This window comes from Gracilinanus agilis, chromosome 2 (assembly GCF_016433145.1).
Source record: "Gracilinanus agilis isolate LMUSP501 chromosome 2, AgileGrace, whole genome shotgun sequence".
In the NCBI taxonomy this organism is placed as follows: domain Eukaryota; kingdom Metazoa; phylum Chordata; class Mammalia; order Didelphimorphia; family Didelphidae; genus Gracilinanus; species Gracilinanus agilis.
Window position 1 is genome coordinate 462,367,089 of NC_058131.1, and position 21,937 is coordinate 462,389,025.

The 21,937-nt window shown below is 39.6% G+C and overlaps 1 protein-coding gene across 1 annotated transcript in view; it reads left to right on the forward strand.

The window, feature by feature from the left end:
* Positions 1-21,937, forward strand: part of SPTB (spectrin beta, erythrocytic) — a 126,946-nt gene that overhangs the window by 27,697 nt on the left and 77,312 nt on the right. Inside the window, exons 9-14 of the mRNA XM_044664848.1 lie at positions 4,336-4,453; positions 5,232-5,390; positions 8,141-8,443; positions 9,983-10,133; positions 12,343-13,213; positions 14,411-14,548. Of these exons, the coding sequence (XP_044520783.1) occupies positions 4,336-4,453; positions 5,232-5,390; positions 8,141-8,443; positions 9,983-10,133; positions 12,343-13,213; positions 14,411-14,548 (1,740 nt within the window). The remainder of the gene's footprint in view (positions 1-4,335; positions 4,454-5,231; positions 5,391-8,140; positions 8,444-9,982; positions 10,134-12,342; positions 13,214-14,410; positions 14,549-21,937) is intronic.

Consider the following 21,937-nt stretch of genomic DNA (forward strand, 5'->3'; position numbering starts at 1 on the left):
GCCAAGTCACTTAGCCCTGATTGCCTAGCTTTTTACTGCTTTTCTTTCTTAGAACTGATTGTAAGACAGAAAGTAAAGGGTTTAAAAAAAAAGAAAGAAAGAAAGAATCTCCACCTTCAAGCAGCTTAAATTTTATTGGGGAAGAAGAAACATGCACATAGAAAAATAAAAATATGTTAAATGATTTCTGGGGAAGATGGGAATAGCAGCTTAAGAGGATCAGAATAGATTTCCTATAGAAAGTGATACTGATTCTAAGAGGAAGAAGTAAGAAGAAAGTATATTCTAGGCTTGACAGACAGGTTGTACAAAGACATAGAAATGATGGAATGTCATGAATGGCTTGTAGCCCACAAGCCAATTTGGCTGGAATTTAGAGAGTGTGAAGGAGAGTATTGTGTAATAAGGTTAGAAAGGTAGAAAGGTTATATTGCAGGCAAGCTTTGAAGGGCTTTATAAGCCAAAAAAGGGTCAGTGGATAGAGCCTAGAGACAGGAGATCCTGGGTTCAAGTATAACTTTAGACATTTCTAGCTGCGTGACCCTGGGCAAGTCACTTATCCCCAACTGCCTAGCCCTTACCACTCTTCTGCCTTGGAACTGATGTTTGTATCAATTCTAAGACAGAAGATAGGGGTTATCTTTTGTTTTTTAAACCAAATAGTAGAGATTTAATTTTTATCCTAGAGGAAATAAAGTCATTAGAATTTTATTTAGAGCAATGAGATGACATGGCCAGACCTGTGCTGTGGGAATCTCATTGGCATCTGTGTGCAGGATGGATTGGAGAAGATAAAGAGACTATAGATCAATTAGGAAGCTGCTTCAGTAGTCCAGGTGAGAGGTAATGAGAGTCTGAACAAGGCTAGTGGTTGTTTGAATGGAAAGAAAGTGACATATGGGGACAGATGGGTGGCTCAGGGGATAGAGGACCAGACCTGGAGTCAGAAGGTCCTGGATTCAAATGTGACCTCAGACACTTCCTAGCTGTGTGATCCTGGGCGAGTCACTTAACCTCCATTGCCTAGCCCTTACCACTTTTCTGCCTTGGAACTGATACTTAGTATAAATTAAAAGACAGATTTTTTTTAAAGAAGAAGAAAGTGACATATGAAATATTGTGCAGGTAGAATCTTTAAGACTGGATGACAGATTGGATATGGGAGTGAAGGATATGTAGTGTGCCTGAGTCCTTGGAAGAATAGTTGTGTCCCCAACAGAAATCAGGATATTTGGGAGAGGGGAAGAGTTCAAGGTGCTTCTTCCCTTAGCTCTTGGTTTGATACTAATTTCATTCATAAATAGTAGCAGAATGAGAGGTAGCAATGAAGGTAGATGAAATAGTAGCATGATGAGAATTGACTACGTTTTTGACTACTTTGCACAAAATATCCATACCTCATTAAGGGTTGGAGTTTTGTTTTTGTTTTTGTTTTGCTTTTTTTAGGAGGGAAGGTATATTTTTCCTTTTTTCCATATAATTCTATAGACACAAACTGCTCATGGCCATTTGTGAGATAAATGACGTTAACAGTGGCCACAGAAGAGAATGAAGCTTACTGACCAGTTTAGGGACAGGGACAGACCTGTGCTTTCTTTAGTGTGAACAGTTCCCAGATGAGAAAAAGCTCTCTCTATTACTGTAGATCAGCATCTTTTCTTCATCTTGAGAGTTGTCCAGGACACTGAGAGGCTGCTCAAGACCCCATGAGCAATAGGTGTCAGAGGTAGGACCTGAACTCAGATCTTGCTATCTCTCCAATGTAGATTGGGATTTAATTGGTGGTTTCAGTTTCTTAGGGTATTTTTATATTGTGGAAAAGGTTAAAATTCTTCAAGTCCTTTCATCCCCTTCTCCAATCTTGATCCAACCCCATGCCAACCATCTGTGGAAGGAGTTGGAAGGAAAGTGTTGATTATCAATTAGCTCCATCTTATAACTAAGGCAAGTGATTTTCTAGACTTTTGATTCTAAGCCTGCTACTCTGATAGTTCCTTCAACACACCTTGATTTTCCTTTCCTTGATAATGAGATGCTCATTTTTTAATCCCACTACTCTCTAAAGTCTCAGCCTAAAGCCCTTGTGTGTATAATTGCCATCATCATCATGGTTTTCTTCTTCTCCCTCTTCTTCCTCTGGCATATATTTGCCACTTCATAGTACTAAACTTTCCAACCAAAACTTTTTTTTTCTAACCCCTTATCTTTCACTTTAGAATCAATACTTTATATTGATTCTGAGGCAGATCAGTAAGGGGATAAGTGACTTGCCTAGGATCACACAGCTAGAAAGTGTCCAAAACCAAATTTGAACCAAGACCTTTCATCTCTAAGCCTGGCTCTCAATCTACTAAGCCGCAGCTTAGTTTAAGCCGCAGCCTAAACTTTGACAGGGCTTCTTTTTTACATAAACTTGGGTAACGACTTGCAAGTAGGTGGTGCAATGGTTGAGCACTGGACCTAGAGTCAGTAAGACCAAATTTCAAATCTGTCTTCAGACACTTCCTAGAGTCACTAAACATCTGTTTGCCCCAGTTTCCTTATTTATAAAATGAGGGTAATAATAGCACTCATCTCCCAGGATTTTTGTGAGGATAAAATGAGATCATAATTATAAAACAAAATCCTAGTACATGATAAGCACTGTGTAAATATTATGATCATTATTACTGTTATAGTGCATACCTATCAGTTTTCCTTTGAGAATCAAATGAGGTTATATTTGTAAAGTTAGTACAGTGCCTGGCACATAGAGGTGCTTCATGAATGTTTATTCCTTCTATGTGTATGCACACTCATATATATGTATATAATATATAATGTGTATATATAGAATATAGAATACACATATAATATATTCTCTATATACATATAATATATAACATATACACAATATACACATAGAATGTATACTATATATTTTATATACTATATATTATATACATATATATTCTATATAACACATATTATATAGAGAGATATAATAAATATATTATATGGAGTATGGACTTGATTATTTGCCAGTAGGTTGTCTGACTTTCTAGAAGCAGATTTCATCACTCACAGTTACACCTGCTCCTCCCCCTGCCTTCTATCTTCCTAAACTCTCCATTCACAGCCCTTAAACCAGGAAAGGTGAGACATGTAGTCTAGAATGTACCTATAAACAAGTATCTGATTTCTTTTCTGACACTGACCCACTTTTGAAGTCCTAAATTCAATACAGACATCAGCCCTTGTGTGAGTGCTAGGTATTGTGCTCAGGGATGTTATCTCTTGGCTATATAGACAGTGTTTCAAGGCCAAGGCTCTTGCAGAAGCCTTTATGAACACCAAGAGCTACTGGGTATTTCTTGGGTTGGAGACTCCACTGTAGGAGTGATCTGTAGAACCCCACGTTGAGCATTCTTGAAGAAGCTATAGAATATTATCAGATTAATTAATATTTTTTAAATTATTAGGCATTTTCCCCTTCTCTCTCTCCTTACTCACTGAGAAAAAAAGAAGGGAAAAAATAAACATTTATTAAACACCTACTATGTGCCAGTTGCTGTGTTAGTAAATACTTTGCAAATATTAGCTCATTTGAAAGAAAGAAATACAGAGTCTTCATATCATATTAGCAGTCATGCATGCAGGTTCCCACATTGGCCATATCTCAAAATAAAGTTTCTCATTCTGCATGTTAATCTATCATTTCTTGCTGGCAGGTGAGCAGTGTTTCTCATCAGTCTCCTGGATTCATGATTGACCTGCCTGTTGTTTCTATTTTTAATAATAATTTTTAAAAAGACTTTGGGAACACTTGCTGTGAATTTAGCCTTGTTATAGTCCTACAGATTTTTGAAAATGGCTTTTAGTGCAGTATGTCCTTATGAGGATAATGCCTTGTTAGCGTTTTTATTGACTTTCCAAATGAAGAGCTGACCGAAGAGCTCATCAGAAAGCTTCTGCTGTGTGTGAAATGGTTGAGGCATTGCTTGATATCAATTAGTGCAATATCACATGGTCAAAGGTTATTAGAAAATAGTTCCAGTTAGTTATTCCCCTGTGGAAGCAAGTGAGAGACAAGTGTTCAGCTGATTATGGTTATTTTTCTGATCTATATTATGATACAAGCTTTCTTTTGTCATGGCTCGTAGATGTCCACAGGTATTTTGACAGCTGAACAGGACTATAAATCATTGTTTCCTACTTCCTGCCTCCCTTAACTTCCAAGGAAAATCTGATGTGATTTCCAAGCTCCAAGTCACTGGGATAACATGTTTAGTTTGAGTAAAGAGAATTTTCTTTGGGGATCCGGAGACTAATTTCATTCCCTCTGCTCTCCTTCAGATTTCAAGAGAAGGGGAATCTGGAAGTCCTACTTTTCACCATCCAGTCCAGGATGAGAGCCAACAATCAGAAAGTGTACACACCACACGAAGGGAAACTTGTGTCTGACATCAACCGGGTACAGCAGCATTTTCCATTGTGCTTTGCCAGGGAGGTTGATTGGGTTCCAGATATAGGTATTGTGAATTGGTCAATACTGGACTAAGTAAACCAAGCCATCTTCTTCAGTGTTATTGATTCCACAAGCAGGTTATTTTTGGGTATGACCTGAAAGCAAGGATCAGTGAAAATCCAGTCACCATTCATCAACTCAGTCCAGTACCATGACGCCCAGAATGCATTTCTGGGCTTCTCTTTCATTGGTTGCCATCAACAAGACAGGAATTCAGGAACATTCTCAGACAATATTGTTGACTATTTCTTTTTTTATGTTATAGAAACCAGTCAACAAGTATTAAGTATTTATTTGCATGAGGCACTGTGCTAAGTGCTAAAGATTCAAAGAGAAACAAAAGCAGCCATTTCCCTCAAGCTCACATTGCAATGGGGGAGGAAAATATGCAAAAAAAATTTTTTTAGAACATTTAAAAACCTAGGAAATCATAATCAGTGTATGACATAGACCAGACTTCTACTTCTGATACTGCTGTGAAGAGCTAGAGAAAAGCTCATTCTCAGAAAACTTGGTCACCTAGACATGTGAGGCAAAGGCTGCTATTATATTACAAGCCTATCTTCATTAGGAGAATGAATGGAGGGTTGGCTCATACCCTGACTTACAAGTGCCCAATTGCACTGAGTGCCCATTGAAGAGATAGCACCATAGGTTATCATGGGACCCCCACCCTTCCAGTACATTCCACCTCTCCTAATGTTGGACCTCTTCCTACCTGCAGGCTTGGGAAAGCCTGGAGGAAGCTGAATATCGGCGAGAGCTGGCCTTAAGGAATGAACTCATTCGCCAGGAGAAATTAGAGCAGCTGGCACGGCGCTTTGACCGCAAGGCTGCAATGAGGGAGACATGGCTTAGTGAGAACCAGCGCCTAGTTGCCCAGGTAATGTTTGGGGTTGTTATGAGTGATTCTCAGGTTCTTGGTGGAGAGAGGTCCCTACTAATCAATCTCTGGGGTTGTGGGTTGGCACCAGAGATGTGGTGCTGGGACAACCCAGTAGATTTGATGCACAACAGCTCTATGTGCCCAGTATCTCAGAAATGAATGATTGAGGTGAGCATTAAAGGTGTATACCACCCAAATTTTCTTTAAAAGGCCTCTGATGCCATTGTTTTAGGAGCATGTAAACAAACCTGTCAACTCTTCAGCATCCTGTTTGACTTCCTTCTCTTTTATGCTTCATCATGACACTGTTAAAGCTTTTGTCACCTTTGTGTCTAAAGGATGAGGCAAATTTAGTTACCTGGCAATATGCTTATATATTGGTACTTATATATTGATATCTTTTGTTTTTGTATCCCTTTTTTCTGAATATTTTCTTCCTCCTTCCCCTCCATAGCTAATTCTTGTAGAAAATAAAAAGAATAGAAATTTAGCAAAATGAGTTACTCAGCATTCCCCACCTCTGCAAAGAAGGGAAGAAGATGCATTTTCTTTTCTCTCCACTGAATCCAAGCTTGGTCATTTATAAATATAATGTTTAATTTCATTTTTTTGTTTTCCATTTACATTATTGTGCTCATTGTGAATATTTTTTCCCTGATTCAATTTATTTCACTGTTTCAGTTCATATAATGCTTCTCATAGTTTTCTGAATTCTTCATATTTATTGTTTCTTATGATATAGTGCTAGTCCCTTATAATCAGGTAGCACAATTTATTTAGCCATTCTCCTAACTGCTGGGTATTTACCTTGTTTCCAGTTCCTTCGTACCATAAAAAGTGATGCTATGAGTATTTTGGTATAGATACCATTTTCCTTTCTGTCCTTTTGTGAATGAACGTATTAGCTGTTACCACTTGCCTTTCTAAATTTCTTCCCAGCCTTTTCTTTTTTCTTTTTTCAAGTACTTACCCATGAACACAGATCAGTGCTTCTCTTTTTATACCCTTTTCAGGTCCATCCTAAACTGGAAATGACCAGAAATCTTTATCTCTCATCTTTAAGGAACCCTGAGGAAGATAAACAGATTATAGATGTTAAGCCTCATTTCCAGAAAGCTTCATCAAAGATGGTTTATATAAGCTGCTAGCTTAAGCTAAAGTTAGGGTATGATTTGGCTATAGACAATAGTTCTAGTATACGTACGTACATGGTTGGGACTTGGATATGTGTTTGTGAGAAAAAGACAGCAATTTTTTTCCTGGTTCTTCATATTTCCTCCAAGATTTTGGAGTGCAAGATTCTGACATATTTTTCTAATCTGAAATTGACCACAGGGCCTATTTCCCCAGAGAGAATCTCTCTCCCCCTCTAATATGCAGATCAGCTTAGGAACAAAAAACAAGCATTCTGGAAGAAAATTTATGTATTTGCATGTACAAATGTAAATCCTTATATGTGGAAGCCAGCCTGTAGGCAGATGGGCTCTTCTTTGCCCTGCCCATATCTAGGAGGGGGAAAAAAAACTGTTAAGGGCCAAGATTGCCAATGTGAAGTTACTTAACACTTATAATAAGCACCATAGGCTAAACAATGACACTTCTTAGAAAGTACTTGTAAGTTGCTCAGAATTTGAGAACTTGGCTTTGAGTTATGAAAAAAAAAAAGAGCAAAACTTGTTCCTATTTGAGCTTGTATGGCAGTGTGGTACAATAAAAAAAGATTGGATTTGGAGTCAAATGGATTGGATTCAAATCATTTTTCTGATACTACTTGTATATCCTCAGCTTCCTCATCTGCAGAATGAAAAGGTTAGACTCCCTGAGCTCTGAGGTCTCTTGAAGCTCTAATCCTATGCTCCTTTGAAGCCAGAGATAAAAGTATTTAGGAGAAGGTAAAAAGCTAGGCTTGGAGTAGAGACCTAGGTTCAAATCCTATCTCTGATAAATAGTGGCTTTATGTTGTGATTCAGCTGTGTCTGATTTTTAGGACCCCATTTGGGGTTTTCTTGACAAAGATACTAGAATGCTGTACCATTTCCTTCTCTACTTCATTTTACAGATGAGGACACTGAGGCAAACAGGGTAAATGACACAAAACTATTAAGTATCTGAGCCTAGATTTGAACTCAGGTCTTTCTGCCTTCAAGTTTGATGCTCTATCCACTGTACCTTAGCTGCCTAACTTTATGATCCAGGACAAACTATTTAACTGTTTCTGAGCCCTAGTTTCCTCATCTTTTAAGTGGGGATTAATAATAATTGCAGTATCTACTTTAGAGCGTTGTAGTGGGGTTCAAATAAGAGAATGTATGAAATGTGATTTGTAAACTTTAAAAGCATTCTGCTGGGGAGAGGGGGAGCAGCTTGGTAACTTAGGAAATAGAGAGCCAGGCCTAGAGATAGGAAGTCCTGGGTCCAGATTTGGCCATAGACACTTCTTAGCTGTATGATCCTGAGCAAGTTGCTTAACTCCATTGCCTAAGCCCTTACTGCTCACAATATCTATTCTAAAACAGAAGGTAAGGGTTAAAAAAAAAACACTCTGTTAATGCCAAAAATCATTATTTGAATGAACTTAAAATTTATTTTCGATGGGCCACTAGCAAACCAGCCAGTTTCTAATGATGACTTTGCTGTTTCTATACGTGGATGGATGTTTGGGTGGATCTGAATCTTCTAATTGAATCTGTGAAGTTGATTGGGAATCTGATGTTCCCATCTCTTGTGTTCTCTCCCTGGTGGGACAGGATAACTTCGGTTATGACTTAGCAGCTGTGGAAGCAGCCAAGAAGAAGCACGAAGCCATTGAGACCGACACTGCTGCCTACGAGGAGAGGGTGAAAGCCCTGGAGGATCTGGCCCAGGAGCTGGAGAAGGAAAATTATCATGACTTGAAGCGCATCAAGGCGAGAAAGGACAACATCCTGCGTATGTGGTCCTACTTGTTGGATCTGCTACAGTCCCGGCGCCAGAGACTGGAGATGACCCTAACCCTGCAGAAGCTCTTCCAAGATATGCTTCACAGCATCGACTGGATAGATGAGATCAAGGTCTGGCCCCTGTAGGGGCAGATCTCTCTCCCTTGTTCTCCATTACCAGCATCTAGCAGCTTTGCCCTGGGGTGGAGGATAACAACTTTACTATTCATTTGTGCTTCTTTGACTCCTTTCATCCAGGAATCACAAACCCTTTTGTAAACACACCAGACAGAAGCCTCCTGGTCCTTCCTGCCCAAGGTTAGGAGGCAGAGAATGGTTCTTGATTTCCCTGGCTCAGGTTAGGGAAACTAAGGCACAGTCCCTGTCTATCCCTCCCTATAGTTAACCTAGACTCTGCCTGTGTCTGCAGAGCTGACTTTAAGTTATCTAAGTCCCAGACTCTATCTTAGTCTACAAAGCTGACTTCAAATTATCTAAGTCCTAGACTACCTGTATCTGCAGAGCTGACTTTAAGTTATCTAAGTCTCAAACTCTACCAATGTCTGCAGAGCTGACTTTAAATTACCTAAGTCCTAGATTCTACCTGTGTCTGCAGAGCTGATTTTAAATTATCTAAGTCCCTGACTCTACCTGTGTCTGCAGAACTGACTTTAAATTACCCAAGTAGACATAAATGGCATAGAAAAGGATTCATGATCTGGGCAAGGGTTGAACTAGATAGTCTCTGGAGTCCCAATAGTTTCTGTTTCTTCCAAATAAACTTCCTTGCACTCTCTCCTCCCACTTATCTGTGGAGTAGACAAGTTGATTTATATTTTCCTACTTAGCTCACTTCATAAAATGTGTTAATGAGGCAGCTGGGTGGCTCAGTGGACTGAAATGACTGTCAAGCCTAGAGACAAGAGGTCCTGGGTTCAATTTTGCCTCAGATATTTCCTAGCTGGGTGACCCCATGCAAGTAATTTAACTGCAGCTGCCTAGCCCTTACTGCTCTTCTGCCTTGGAACCAATACTTACTGTTGATTCTAAGACAGAAGTTAAAAGGTTCGTTTTTTTAATTTTTTAAAGTTATTGTGAATAGTGAGGTATTTGTCTAAAAGGAAGGAAAAGCAAGACCAAGAGCCTGAATATTTGCAGCTTGAATAATCACCACCAGTCTATGGCAAGGCAAAGAATATCCTTGTACCATATTAAATGTTGCCCATAAGCCCCTGTCCTCTGTTCCACTCACCTTTATCTATTTCTGCTTCCTTTGGTCCCCTGTAGCAGGAAGAAGGTTTACTTATATTCTAGTATCTTCACCATGAAAGTCAGTATGGTTTAGTGAGAGAACTGACCTGGGCATCAGAAAGACTAGAGATTATATCCTGCCTTTGACACATACTGGCTTGTGTGACCAAGAACAAGTCATTCACTTAACCTCTCCTGGTGCCCCAGATAACTCTCTAAGACTCAAAGGTGCTGGCCCGACTAGATAGAGTAGATTCCTCATTATACCAATGAAATCACAGGTTTTATTTTTAAAAGTAAAATAATTCTAGCCACATAGGTCTGTGTTACTGAGTGCTTTCTCCAGAATAACATCTCTTCTCCTTTCTTTCTCTTGTAAGAGGTACAGGTATCCTCACTTTTTCTCTCTTTTTTGCCTAGGTTCACCTCCTGTCCTCCGAGTTTGGGAAACACTTGTTGGAGGTAGAAGATCTGCTTCAGAAGCACAAGCTGATGGAAGCTGACATTGCCATCCAGGGGGATAAAGTGAAAGCAATCACGTCAGCTGCTCTCCAGTTTACCAATGGGACAGGTTGGACAAAGGATACTTCCTCTTGGCTGCAAGATTCCTTTCCTCCATGCCTTTCTTCCCCTTTAGTGAAGTTCTCCTAACAGTAAAACCCCCTTAGAGCCCAAAGCTTTCTTTTTTTTCCTTTTTGTCTACATCAGCTAAGGTTCCATAAAAGGAACTTGAGGGGTGAGGGAACAAATGTCATTAGATGCCAGGCAACTACTATCAAAAACAAGGTTTGAAATGGGATTTGCAAGTATCAGAAAATCCTTATGCTTTCATCCAGTTAAGAAGATGCATGCGAATCACAAGATGAGAATCATAAATTCCATGAGGTCAAGTACCAATGAGAATTTTTCTCATATCTTCCCCAGGGTTTGGCATGATATTCTCTGCATAGTAGCTGGTTGAATAAATAATGGGTCAGAGAATAAAATGAAAGGTTCCTGGACCTATAAAGAGAACATCCTACTAATTTCCTAAAGAGTTAATTTTCTTATATATTTATTCAATAAAGCTAAATATTAATTTTACTATAATTAATAATATTATTTAATATAATTTTATATTTAAATTTACCTTCAGTATGTTTATAATCATATGAATACATTCATAATATAATTATATATTAATATAATATTAGTTAATATATTAAAGCAGTTGGAGTTGGAAGGACCTGGGTTCAAATTTATCCTCATATACTTCTTACCTTTGTGACCCTGGACAAGTCCCTTAATCCTATTTGCTTAGCCCTTGCCCTCTTGTCTTAGAGTTGTTACTAAGACAAAAAGTAAGGGTTTAAAAAAAGTTAATAAAGTACCTCAAAATTTATTTTTCAAACAAAAGGAAGGTATGAAGAACAAGAAAACAGAATCCTATTGTGAACTCTCCAGTAAGTCATTTGATAAGCACCTACTGTGTGCCAGACTCAGAGATACAAATACATAAATGAGATAGTCCTTAGCCTCAAAGGGGAAACAAACCATATAGGAGAATGGTGGTCTAGAAAGTGAGTTTGGGTCTGGAGGCTCACAGGAATTGTTGAGTGGAACCATAGGATCATATCATATAGTTAAAATTAGAAGGAATCTTAGAGACTATCTAGTCCAACTGCTTCATTTTATAGATGAGGAAACTGAGGTCCAGACAAATCTGTGATGTGCCCAAAGCCATATGGGTACTAAGGGTCAGAGGCAGAATTTGCTAGTAGTATTCATTCTCCTCATTTTGGTAGCAAAGACAATGCTGATTTGATTATTGTTTCCAGAGCAGGAGGGGCAAGGTACAAAAGTGTCAGCAAGGTGGCAAGACGCCCAAGCTGGGGAGACCCTCATACCCCAGTGTGTGGTTGCATGGAATATAAATCATTTTCTGGGGCTAGCCAGATTTGATGGGTTGAGGTGAATTTTCAATCATTTATCTATCATTGAGGATTGCCCAGCCCCAGGGTTGAGTCCCAAAGAGATGAAATTAAAATTTGTTTAAAAAGGAATTTCATTTTCTTTAAGGTTTCTAGCATACTACATCCTGGCCTATATATAGACTTATTAGGTGTGTTTATGGAAGGAATATGAAATAAGTATGATAGTCAGGAGACCTGAATTTGATTCAGGTCCCTGACATTTATTAGCCATGTAATTCTTGCGCAAGTCATTTATTTCTTCTTTACTGCAGTTTTATAACCTATAAAATACAGATAATACTTGCTATTATCTGTCTCCATTATATGGAGAGTGCTTTATAAACTCTGAAGTGCTATAGAAATGTGAGTTGTTATGACCAATTTATGTCATTGGCTTTAATTTTACAATGAAAAGCGAATCTCTTTCTCTCTTTCTCTCTCTCTCTCTTTCTCCCTCTCTCTCTCCTCCTCCTCTGTTTCTCTCTTTCCCTCTCTCTCTCCATCTCTTTCCCTATCCCTCTATGTCTCTCTTCTCTCTGCCTCTCTTCTCTCTCTCTCTGTCTCTTTTCCTTTGCCTCTGTCTCCTTCTCTGTCTCTGTCTCTCTGTCTTTGTCTCTCTCTTTTTCTCTACCTCTGTTTCTTTATCTCTTTCCCTCTCTCTCTGTCTCTTTCCCTATCCTTCTATCTGTCTCTCTTCTCTCTCCAACTCTCTCTGTCTCTTTTCCTTTCCCTCTGTCTCTGTCTCTTTTCTTCATCTCTCCATCTCTCTCTCTTTCTCTGTCTCTCTCCCCACTACCCCTTTACTTTCCCTCTTCCTTTCTCACTCAGGTTATCAGCCTTGTGACCCCCAAGTCATCGAGGATCGAGTCAGCCACTTGGAGCAGTGCTTTGGGGAGTTGAGCTCAATGGCAGCAGGGAGGAAGGCCCGGCTGGAGCAATCTAAGCGACTATGGAAGTTTTTTTGGGAGATGGATGAGGCAGAGAGCTGGATCAAAGAGAAGGAGCAAATCTATTCTTCACTGGACTATGGCAAGGACTTGACCAGTGTGTTAATCTTGCAGCGTAAGCACAAGGCCTTTGAGGATGAACTACGGGGACTAGATGCCCACCTGGAACAGATGATGAAAGAAGCAGAGGAGATGGTGGTCCAAAAGCATTTTGGTCACCCACAGATTGAGGCCCGTATCCGGGAGGTGTCTGCCCTGTGGGACCAACTGAAGGAGCTGGCTGCCTTCCGCAAGAAAAATCTCCAGGATGCTGAGAACTTCTTCCAATTCCAGGGAGATGCTGATGACCTAAAGGCCTGGCTGCAAGATGCCCACCGCTTGCTTTTGGGAGAGGATGTTGGTCAAGATGAAGGGGCTACCCGGGCCCTGGGAAAGAAGCACAAAGACTTTCTGGAGGAGCTGGAGGAGAGTCGAGGGGTGATGCAACACCTAGAACAGCAAGCCCAGGGCTTCCCACAAGAATTCCGAGATTCTCCTGATGTGAACAACCGGCTCCAGGCTCTTAGGGAACTTTACCAGCAGGTGGTAGCCCAGGCTGACCTGCGTAGGCAGAGGCTACAGGACGCCCTAGATTTATACACTGTGTTTGGTGAGACAGATGCCTGTGAATTGTGGATGGGGGAGAAGGAGAAGTGGCTGGCTCAGATGGAGATCCCCCACACTCTGGAGGACCTAGAGGTGGTACAGCACAGGTCAGAACCAGGCTAATACATCCCTTGCCTTATCCCCTCAAAGCTTTTCATTAAGATATTCAATTCCGAGCTGTGTGATCCTGGGCAAGTCACTTAAACCGAATTTCTTAGTATGTATTACTCTTCTGCCCTGGCACCAATACTCAGTATCAATTCTAAAATAGAAGGTAAGGGTTTAAAAAAAAAATAAGATACTGTTTTGACAACAGATTTCTCAATAGGACACGTCTCTTTGAGAACCCTTGTGAAGTTGGTGATGCCCTTTGAGGCCAGGATGGAGTTTAACATCCTCTTATCACCTCCCACTGATCCTGAGAAGGGCAAACCAAAGTCAGAGCTTAGCATCTGAGCCTAGATTCCAGTTGGACTAGAAGCAGAGCAAGTTCTGTACTGATGCTGGAATACCTCTTCCCATTCCCCAGTAAAAACAGCTTCCGTGATTAGTGTTGCTGAATCAGTTCTGTCTTTTCAACCTCCGTCACTTACTTAGGATCATAGTATTTAAGCCTGTAAAGGAACCTTAGAAATCATCTACTCTAGCTCTATATCTATATCAATACCCCCTAACTTGACAGAGGAGTAATTGAAGGCCCAGTGAAGTTAAATAACTAAAGCCACAAGAAAGAGGATGGGAATTCAAACCTAAACTCTCCAATTCTAAATTCAATGCTTTCCCCACTCTACCACACCAATGCTGCTTGAGGAGGAAAAACCAGGATATAATGAAAGCAATAACTGGCGGAAGGGTGAGATAGTAGTGATAACAGGTTGGCCCCCCTGACCATTGTTAACATTGATAACCAGTCCTTTTGCCCAAACCCTTCTTCCATTCTTCTTCTGCTTGGTAAACCTGTAATAAACATAACAACCATCCTTTCCGCTCAGGCTGGCTAAGAGAGGGACTTCTCTGACATTAGGCCATGAAATTAAGGTTACAATTCTGAAATTAGGATATATAAAAAGATTAGCCTCAGTATCCGGAGATTAGAGGTAGAGCTGACAGTAACAGGGTGTCTCAGAGTGATAGTTGTCCCTTTCACTAATTTCTTCCCTTATAAATATAGGGACATGCTGCTTAACAAGTGGTGGAAAGACTTCGGGATCTTCCTTCTCTGGGATTTGACTCCTTATCTAATGATGATTTTCTGTTGAGTTTGTTGCTATACCATACCCAAAATATTGCACTGTCTGTCTTAGGTTTGACATTCTGGACCAGGAGATGAAGACACTGATGACTCAGATTGATGGGGTGAATCTTGCTGCCAACAGCCTGGTGGAAAGTGGCCACCCACGTAGTGGAGAAGTGAAGACGTGTCAGGATCATTTGAACCAAAGGTACAGAGCAGGGTTTCAAAGTGGAGGAATTTCATATAGCCCCATTTATATCACTTGGTGCAGTAAGGCTTAGGTGTTTTGGCTGCCCATTCTACAAGTCTGGCTTCCCAGCTTACCCCAGGAACAATAGTCAGTCACCAAACATTTATTAAATGCTTAGTATATGCCAAGCAAAAAATGGCATGGATTCTGCCTTCAAAGGAGCTCATATTCAAATGAGGGAGACAAAATGCAAATAACAAGATAGAGTATTTTCTTTAGCTTTGGTCTTAATCCTAGCACTGAGGGGAATGCCCTCAATCTTGTTTCTCTGCATGCCACCAAATAGGATGGGGGGGTGGCACTCCAAATTCTCCAGGGGATGAGTTGGGCTAGAAAAATGTTTCTTAAAATGTATGGGCTTGGTTCTGGTTGTGTCTGGGTATGCATGACAGGAGTAGAAGAGTTGTGATGTGTCTGTGTGTGTGTAGAGCATCATTTTGAGAATGCCTGGAGACAGAATGAGGCCATATGGTGCACTTGCTGCATTTCCCCTGGGGATCATGGGCAGAGGAAAAGCCTATTTTTTGGGGATTGGTTGGTGTTTTTGTTTTTGCTATTTCCTTAATATAATCCAGAAGTGAAGGGTTTTGTTTATTTGGTTTTTGCCTGCCTTACAGTGCATCTCCAGCAGTGAAACCATCCACAGATGATCCTCATGTAGGTGGGCTTTTTAGTTGAAAATGAGAACTTTTATATGAAAGAGTTTTATTAGAGGGAGGCTCTTTCAGAGCAGAGTATAATTGCTTACTAGTTCCAAAGGGATCCTTGAGGATAAAGCAGGCTTCCATGAGACATGCTTTTCTACTGTCCCTTCCTCCCCCAATTCTCACACACATACACTGAGCTGTTTCTAGGAGGTTAAGGCAGAAGAGACCAGAGGAGGGAGATAGAGAAGAAAATAGATGCTGCAAGCCTGTGATTAGGATATGTCAAAAAATTAAGTCTAAGAGATTAGAGATAAAGCTGAGGGATTTCATAGGAATTGTAGCCTCAAAGTGACAGTCATTAAAAGTTTCCTTTTCACTAATTTTTTCAGACAGTATGACAATGGGATGGGGAAAGAAAAATGTTAATAAAGCTGGAGTGATTGATTTATATTGGGATTTTTTAATATGACTGACTACTTAACTGATAACAAGTAGATACTTCAGAATATACAAAAATGGAATGTAAATCTAGAAATCCCTTTGCAAGTATTGAGTCCCTATAGAGGCACAGTGTTTCACAACTGGTGATTCTCTTTTCAAATTCCAACACAATGGTTTATTTTTGTTTTTTTAATGGCTGCTTAATTGAAGGAACTAGAACTAGAACTTTAAACTGGACCAACTTTTTAAAAGAAAAAATAGCTTATCAGTCAAATGGCTATTGATTTAGTGAGCTGCAATCTCTTAGAGAACAGGCTGTTGTCATTCATCATCCCTAGTAGAGCAAGATTGTATTACCTTGTCTTTGAGAGAACCTAAGGCATAAAGATGAAAGTCATATGCTTTCATAGACTTTTATTTATTTTTTTAAACCCTTCCCTTCCCTCTTACAGTCAATACTGTGTATTGGCTCCAAGGCAGAAGAGTGGTAAGGGCTAGGCAATGGGGGTCAAGTGATTTGCCCAGGGTCACACAGCTAGGAAGTGTCTGAGGCCAGATTTGAAGTTAGGACCTCCCATCTCTAGGCCTGGCTCTCAATCCACTGAGTTACCCAGCTGCCCTCTTTCATAGACTTTTAGAACTATATTTCTACCTGGTGGAGTTATCATTGGCAGGTGGTTATGTCGCCTCTGCTTGAATAGCTTTGTTGGCAATGAGCTCACTGCTCCATATAAGCAGCAAGCAAACAAGCAAGGCAGCCTGAAGTGACAATCTCCTTGTGAAAGAGAAGTGGTCCTCCCTTTTCCCTTTATGGAGGCATGGCTTTCTTTCAACTCACATTTCACTCAGGGATAGATCTTAATTTTAGTACCTGGTGGCTTCTAGCAGTTTGAAAGTGTAAGGATCCACTTGTATCCTGGAGTCTCTTAATAGTTCAAGTCTCAAAAGGAATCTTTCTTCCTCTGATGTACTGTGCTTTCAATTAAATACATGGCTCAAATCCCTAGCCAGTTTCTACTGCCATATCCAAGTTTGGTTTATGAAAACTTAGTACTTTAAGCTACTTCTTTTGTAGGTTTTCTTATCATTTTCCCAATCTTTTTGCTAGTGTTTAAGCAGAACTAAAACAGATTTGAATGACCATCCATATTTTAATACCTTGTCACATATGTACTGAGAAAACACTTAAAAACTAAATCATTTACAGAAATAATAATTTTAAAAGCAGTCGAAGCTTACCACTACAAAGCAGGGGGAAAGAGATATGTGACTGATTCTCCCTCCGTCAAATTCTTCCTTAGGTAACAGGTAGAGCAAGGGACTAGATAACATGGCTAATTGAAGAGGGGACTTCATACCCCAGTAAAGGACAGGGGAAAATCTTCATGGTGGTCTCACCAACAACCAGGTACTGGCTTCTCAGATGGTCAGTGGCAGACTCTGGATTGTCTATTCTTAACTCCCTTTCAGACAGTGGTTAAACTTAACACAGGGCTTGTTTTTATGTAATTATTTATCTATATTTAAATTTATTTTACATGCATTATTTTTATTTATTTATATTTATATTTAAATATACATATACATATACATATGAGCGAGTTTAGGAGTAAAAATCATGGTTAGTTGCATTCTGGGTACTTTGTCATCAGGTCAGATTCAAAAATCCATTGGGGCTTAAAGAATACTGAGAAAACTCTCTGCTATCAGGGAGCCCTATCCATTTCCCTTTGCTTTATCCCAAGCCTTCTAGAGTAACTTCAAAAGGTTGGGTACACCCATTTCCTTATGGAAACCCATACCATGATGGACAGCTCTAATTGTTAAAAGTTCTTATTGAATAATTCAGCTTAAATCTGCCCCCTTGTGATTTCTTCCTATTGGTTTTGGTTCTACTTTTTAGAACTGAATGAACTCATTCTAGCACACTTTTGAAGCTAGTGCTCATCATTCCCCTGGATTTACCTTGACTCCCAGTTCCTTCATGATGTGGTTTATAAACATGAGACCCTCTCAGGTGACCCTGGTAAATTCTGGGACAGTGGGTGTTGGAGACTACCATATTCAGAGCAGTGTTTGCAATTCAGATGCTGCACAGAATAGTTTGAATGAGCCATGTTGCTGAAATGAGATTAGAGAAGAACTTTGGAGAGGAGTCTTGTAGGGTTGGTTTTGATGCAGAATTAAATTGATTCAAGGTGGTTCTGAGACAAAAGACATAGAAGAACAAGTTGTAAGGAACCTGCATGCAGTTGTGATTCACTAACAAAGGGAGGAGAGGTTTAGCTAACTCCCTAATCTAGATACATTTGCTGATTTTTTTTAGAACTCATAGGATCAGTCTTATTTAGGTCTGGAAGGGATGTTTTAAGAAGTCACTTAAACCAAGACCCTAATTTTACAAATGAGGAAATTGAGATTGAGAACATAGAAGAGATTTGTCCAAGGTCACGTAGATACTTAAGGATCGAAATCAGGGCTTGGAACTAGCCCTTCTGACTCTAAAGCTAGTATTCTTTCTCGTATATCAAACTGCCCCATCTAAACCAAAAACAGTTCTTCCTTCTAGTGTTTCTTTTAGTGGAGATTTGAAGTGTAATAGGAACAATAATGCCTTAAAAGTGGAATCTTTTGGGGGAAGTTAGGTGGCTCTTTGGATTCAGAGCCAGGCCTATAGATAAGAGGTTCTGGGTTTAAACCTCAGATACTCCCTAACTGTGTGATCCTGGACAAGTCACTTAATTCTCATTGCCTATCCTAACCACTCTTCTGCCTTGAAACCAATACAAAGTATTAATTCTAAGATGGAAGGTAAGGATTTGAAAAAAACAAAACAGCCTTATGTGTCCTTGGTCAAGCAACTTTAGGTCTCATTTTCTTTATCTACAAAATGAGAGAATTAAATTAACTGGTACACAAATTCCCTTCTGCTTCTAAAGACTTTGATCCTATTTTCTGTCTAGCTTTGTTATAGAATCTGTTAAGTAAATACTCTGTTTAATGACCTGAATGGTCACTTTTCTATGAACAAAATCTAGTGTGTCAGTATCTTTAATAAAATGTGGAAACTTAAACTGAAATACTCTTCCAGGACTAATCATTGCAAAGTATAAGATTATTACTTCCACCCTCTAATTTATCTAATATATATGTTAATATTAGCCAACATTGTTTTACCCTTTTGACAGTTATGTCACACTGTTGCCTCATACTGAATCTATACTTGCCTGAGTTACATCTTTTCATGTGAATTACTATTAAGTCTGATGTTCCCTTGTCTCCCTAAGCAGTTAATTTTTTTTAATCTGAGTGCAGGATTTCAGTTTTATCCCTATCCTCATTTTGGGGAGCCATGTCAAGCTCTTTTTGAAAGTTGATTCTGGGGGCAGGTAGGTAGCATTGTCGATAGAGTACCAGGTCTGGAATCAGAAAGACCTGTGTTCAAATCTGGCCTCAGACAGGAAGCCAGGAGGTAAATAGAGATGAGGAAGGAGAGCATTCCAGGCATGGGGGACAGCCAGGGAAAATACCCAGAGGTAAAGGATGTAGCGTCTTGTTTGAGGAACAGCCAAGAAGCCAGTCATTGGATAGAAAAGTACATGAAGCGGGGGGGGGGGGGGGAGGGCAGCTGGGTAGCTGGGTAGCTCAGTGGATTGAGAGCCAGGCCTAGAGATGGGAGGTCCTAGGTTCAAATCTGGCCTCAGACACTTCCTAGCTGTGTGACCCTGGACAAGTCACTTGACCCCCATTGCCTACCCTTACCACTCTTCTGCCTTGGAGCCAATACATAATATTGACTCCAAGATGGAAGGTAAGGGTTTAAAAAAAAAAAAAAGAAAGAAAGAAAAGTACGTGGGGGGTATGTTGGGGTGGGTTGTAAGATGACTTGTGGCAAGCCAACCAACCAATAGGCTATTCTATTAGTCCAGGCATGAGGAGATGAAGGTCTGAATCAGAGTAGTGGTAGTATTGGAGGGAGAGAAGGAGACATTGGAGAGATGTTGCAAAGGTGAAATCATCTGGCCTTCACAATAGATTGGATGTGGGAGGTGAGAGAGAGTGAAAAGTCAAGGATGACATGTAGGTTGTGAGTCCAGAGGTCTGGGAACATAATGGTACCCATGACAGTCATTGGGAAGCTTGAAAGCAGAAAGAGCTTGAGGATTTTGGACATATTTAGTTTAATATGCCTACTGGACATCTTTTGACATGGCTGATAGGCAATTGGAAACATGAGACCAGAGGACAGCAGAGAGGTTAAGGCTGAAAAAGTAGTTTTGAGGATTCATCAACATAGGCATGATAATTGAATCCATGGGAGCTAATGAACTCACCAAGTAAAAGAGAGAGGGAGGAGAAGAAGGGTAAGGTGGACATGATCTGGATGAAGATCCAGTGAAAGATACTGAAAAGTGGCCATCAGACAGGTGGGAAGAGAACCAGGACAGAGTAATGTTCCAAAAGTGTAGAGAGAAGAATGTATTGAAGTAAAAAAGGATGATTGATAATGCCAAAGACTGCAGAAAAGCCAAGAACAATTACATTTTCTATGCAATACAAACTAATGAGGACCCCTGCAAAGTTAAGGGTGAAAACCAGATCATTTAACCCACAGGCCATGAATCTTTGAAAACTAGAAGAACACTTTCTTCTCCTTCTCCCTGATCTCCACAGTCCCATATACCTGGCTTTCATCAGGTTTCCCCTTAAACATTGTGAAAAAGAAATGCATGTATACATGATATTTGGGTTGAATCCCTCTTTTGATTATTGCTGTTGCCTCTCAGCAAACAAGCCCTGCAGTTCCATATTAGAGGCACTCTTGGTTCTTTCCCCAGATCCTTCCTTCATATTGGTCAGAGCTTCTTAAAAAGTATTATCTTTGAATCAAAGAATTTTAGAATTGGAAACAATCTCAGAGATCATCTCGTCTAAACCCCTTATTTTACATGTAAGGAAATTTGGACCCACAAAAGTAAAGGGACTTGCCCAAGGTCACCTGGCAATTTAGTAGCAGAGCTGGGACTTGAATCAGAAGACCACCAGAGAAAGCCATCTGTTCTTAAAGAATGGTAATATTAAACATCAAGAAAAGATGGGCGTTACACTTCTTGGCTGTCCCTTTAAAAGAAACAAGTATTTCATCTTATTTTTAGTTAACTTTTAAATTTTGTATTTAATTGCAACAAAAAAGTTCCATACAGTAAAAAATATACTTAAATGAACTAACAGTAATTTATCCACTCTTTTCTGCTTAAATTGCTTCATTCTATTATATTTTACATATGTTCTTTATACTATACATATAATGTTTTCTTTGTTTAGCTTTAATTTTAGTATGTAGGTTAGATATCTTATTTCCCTCTACAAACTTGTTCAGAACCCAAATACTACCATGAGACAAAGGGCTAGAGCATAGTATATTTTGTTCTTTGAGGAGTCACTTTATGGGATCCAAGGTTTCTGCATTTTGTAAGATTGGTTCCTTGAAAACATCTATTTCCTCTTTTTCCTGAGTCTATTTCCTCTTTTTCCTGAGTCCTTAGTGGCTGGTCATATATAGAATTTCTATACTTGGCCTTGACTGGGCTGGAGATTAGGGAAGAACCTGAAACCACCACCAGATTCATGGATCTTTCTGTGGCTCTCTGTTGTTATTCAGTTATTTCACTTGTTTATTATTATTCAGTCGTATCCCACTCTTTAGGACCCCATTTGGAGTTTTTTTGGTAAAGATACTGGAGTCGTTTGCTTTTTCCTTCTCTAGCTCATTTTACAGTTGAGGAAACTGAGGTAAATGGATTAAGTGACTTGCCATGGGTCACACAGCTAGGAAGTGTCTGAGGTCAGATTTGAACACATCTTCCTAACTCTAGGCCCAGTGTTCTATCTGTTATACCACCTACCTGCCTCCCTATGCAGTGCTTTTTATCCTCCTCAATGCTCTGAATCAGAGACTGGGTGAAAAAAGATTTGCATCAAATTGACTTTTTTGTCCAGCAATTCAGGTATCCTGAAATTGGCAAGGAAGATTAGATTTTTTTTAAAAAAGGAGGAGTGCTACTTGTTTATATGAGTATATGATTTGGGATTTTGGTTTTTAAAGATTATTCTACTACAAAAATGAATAATAAAGAAATAGGATTTGAATGATAATATAGGTATAATCCAGTGAAATTGCTTGTCAACTCCAGGAGGGAAGAAGAGAGGGAAACAACAAGAATCATGTAAGCATGGGAAAAATTAAAAAATAAAATAA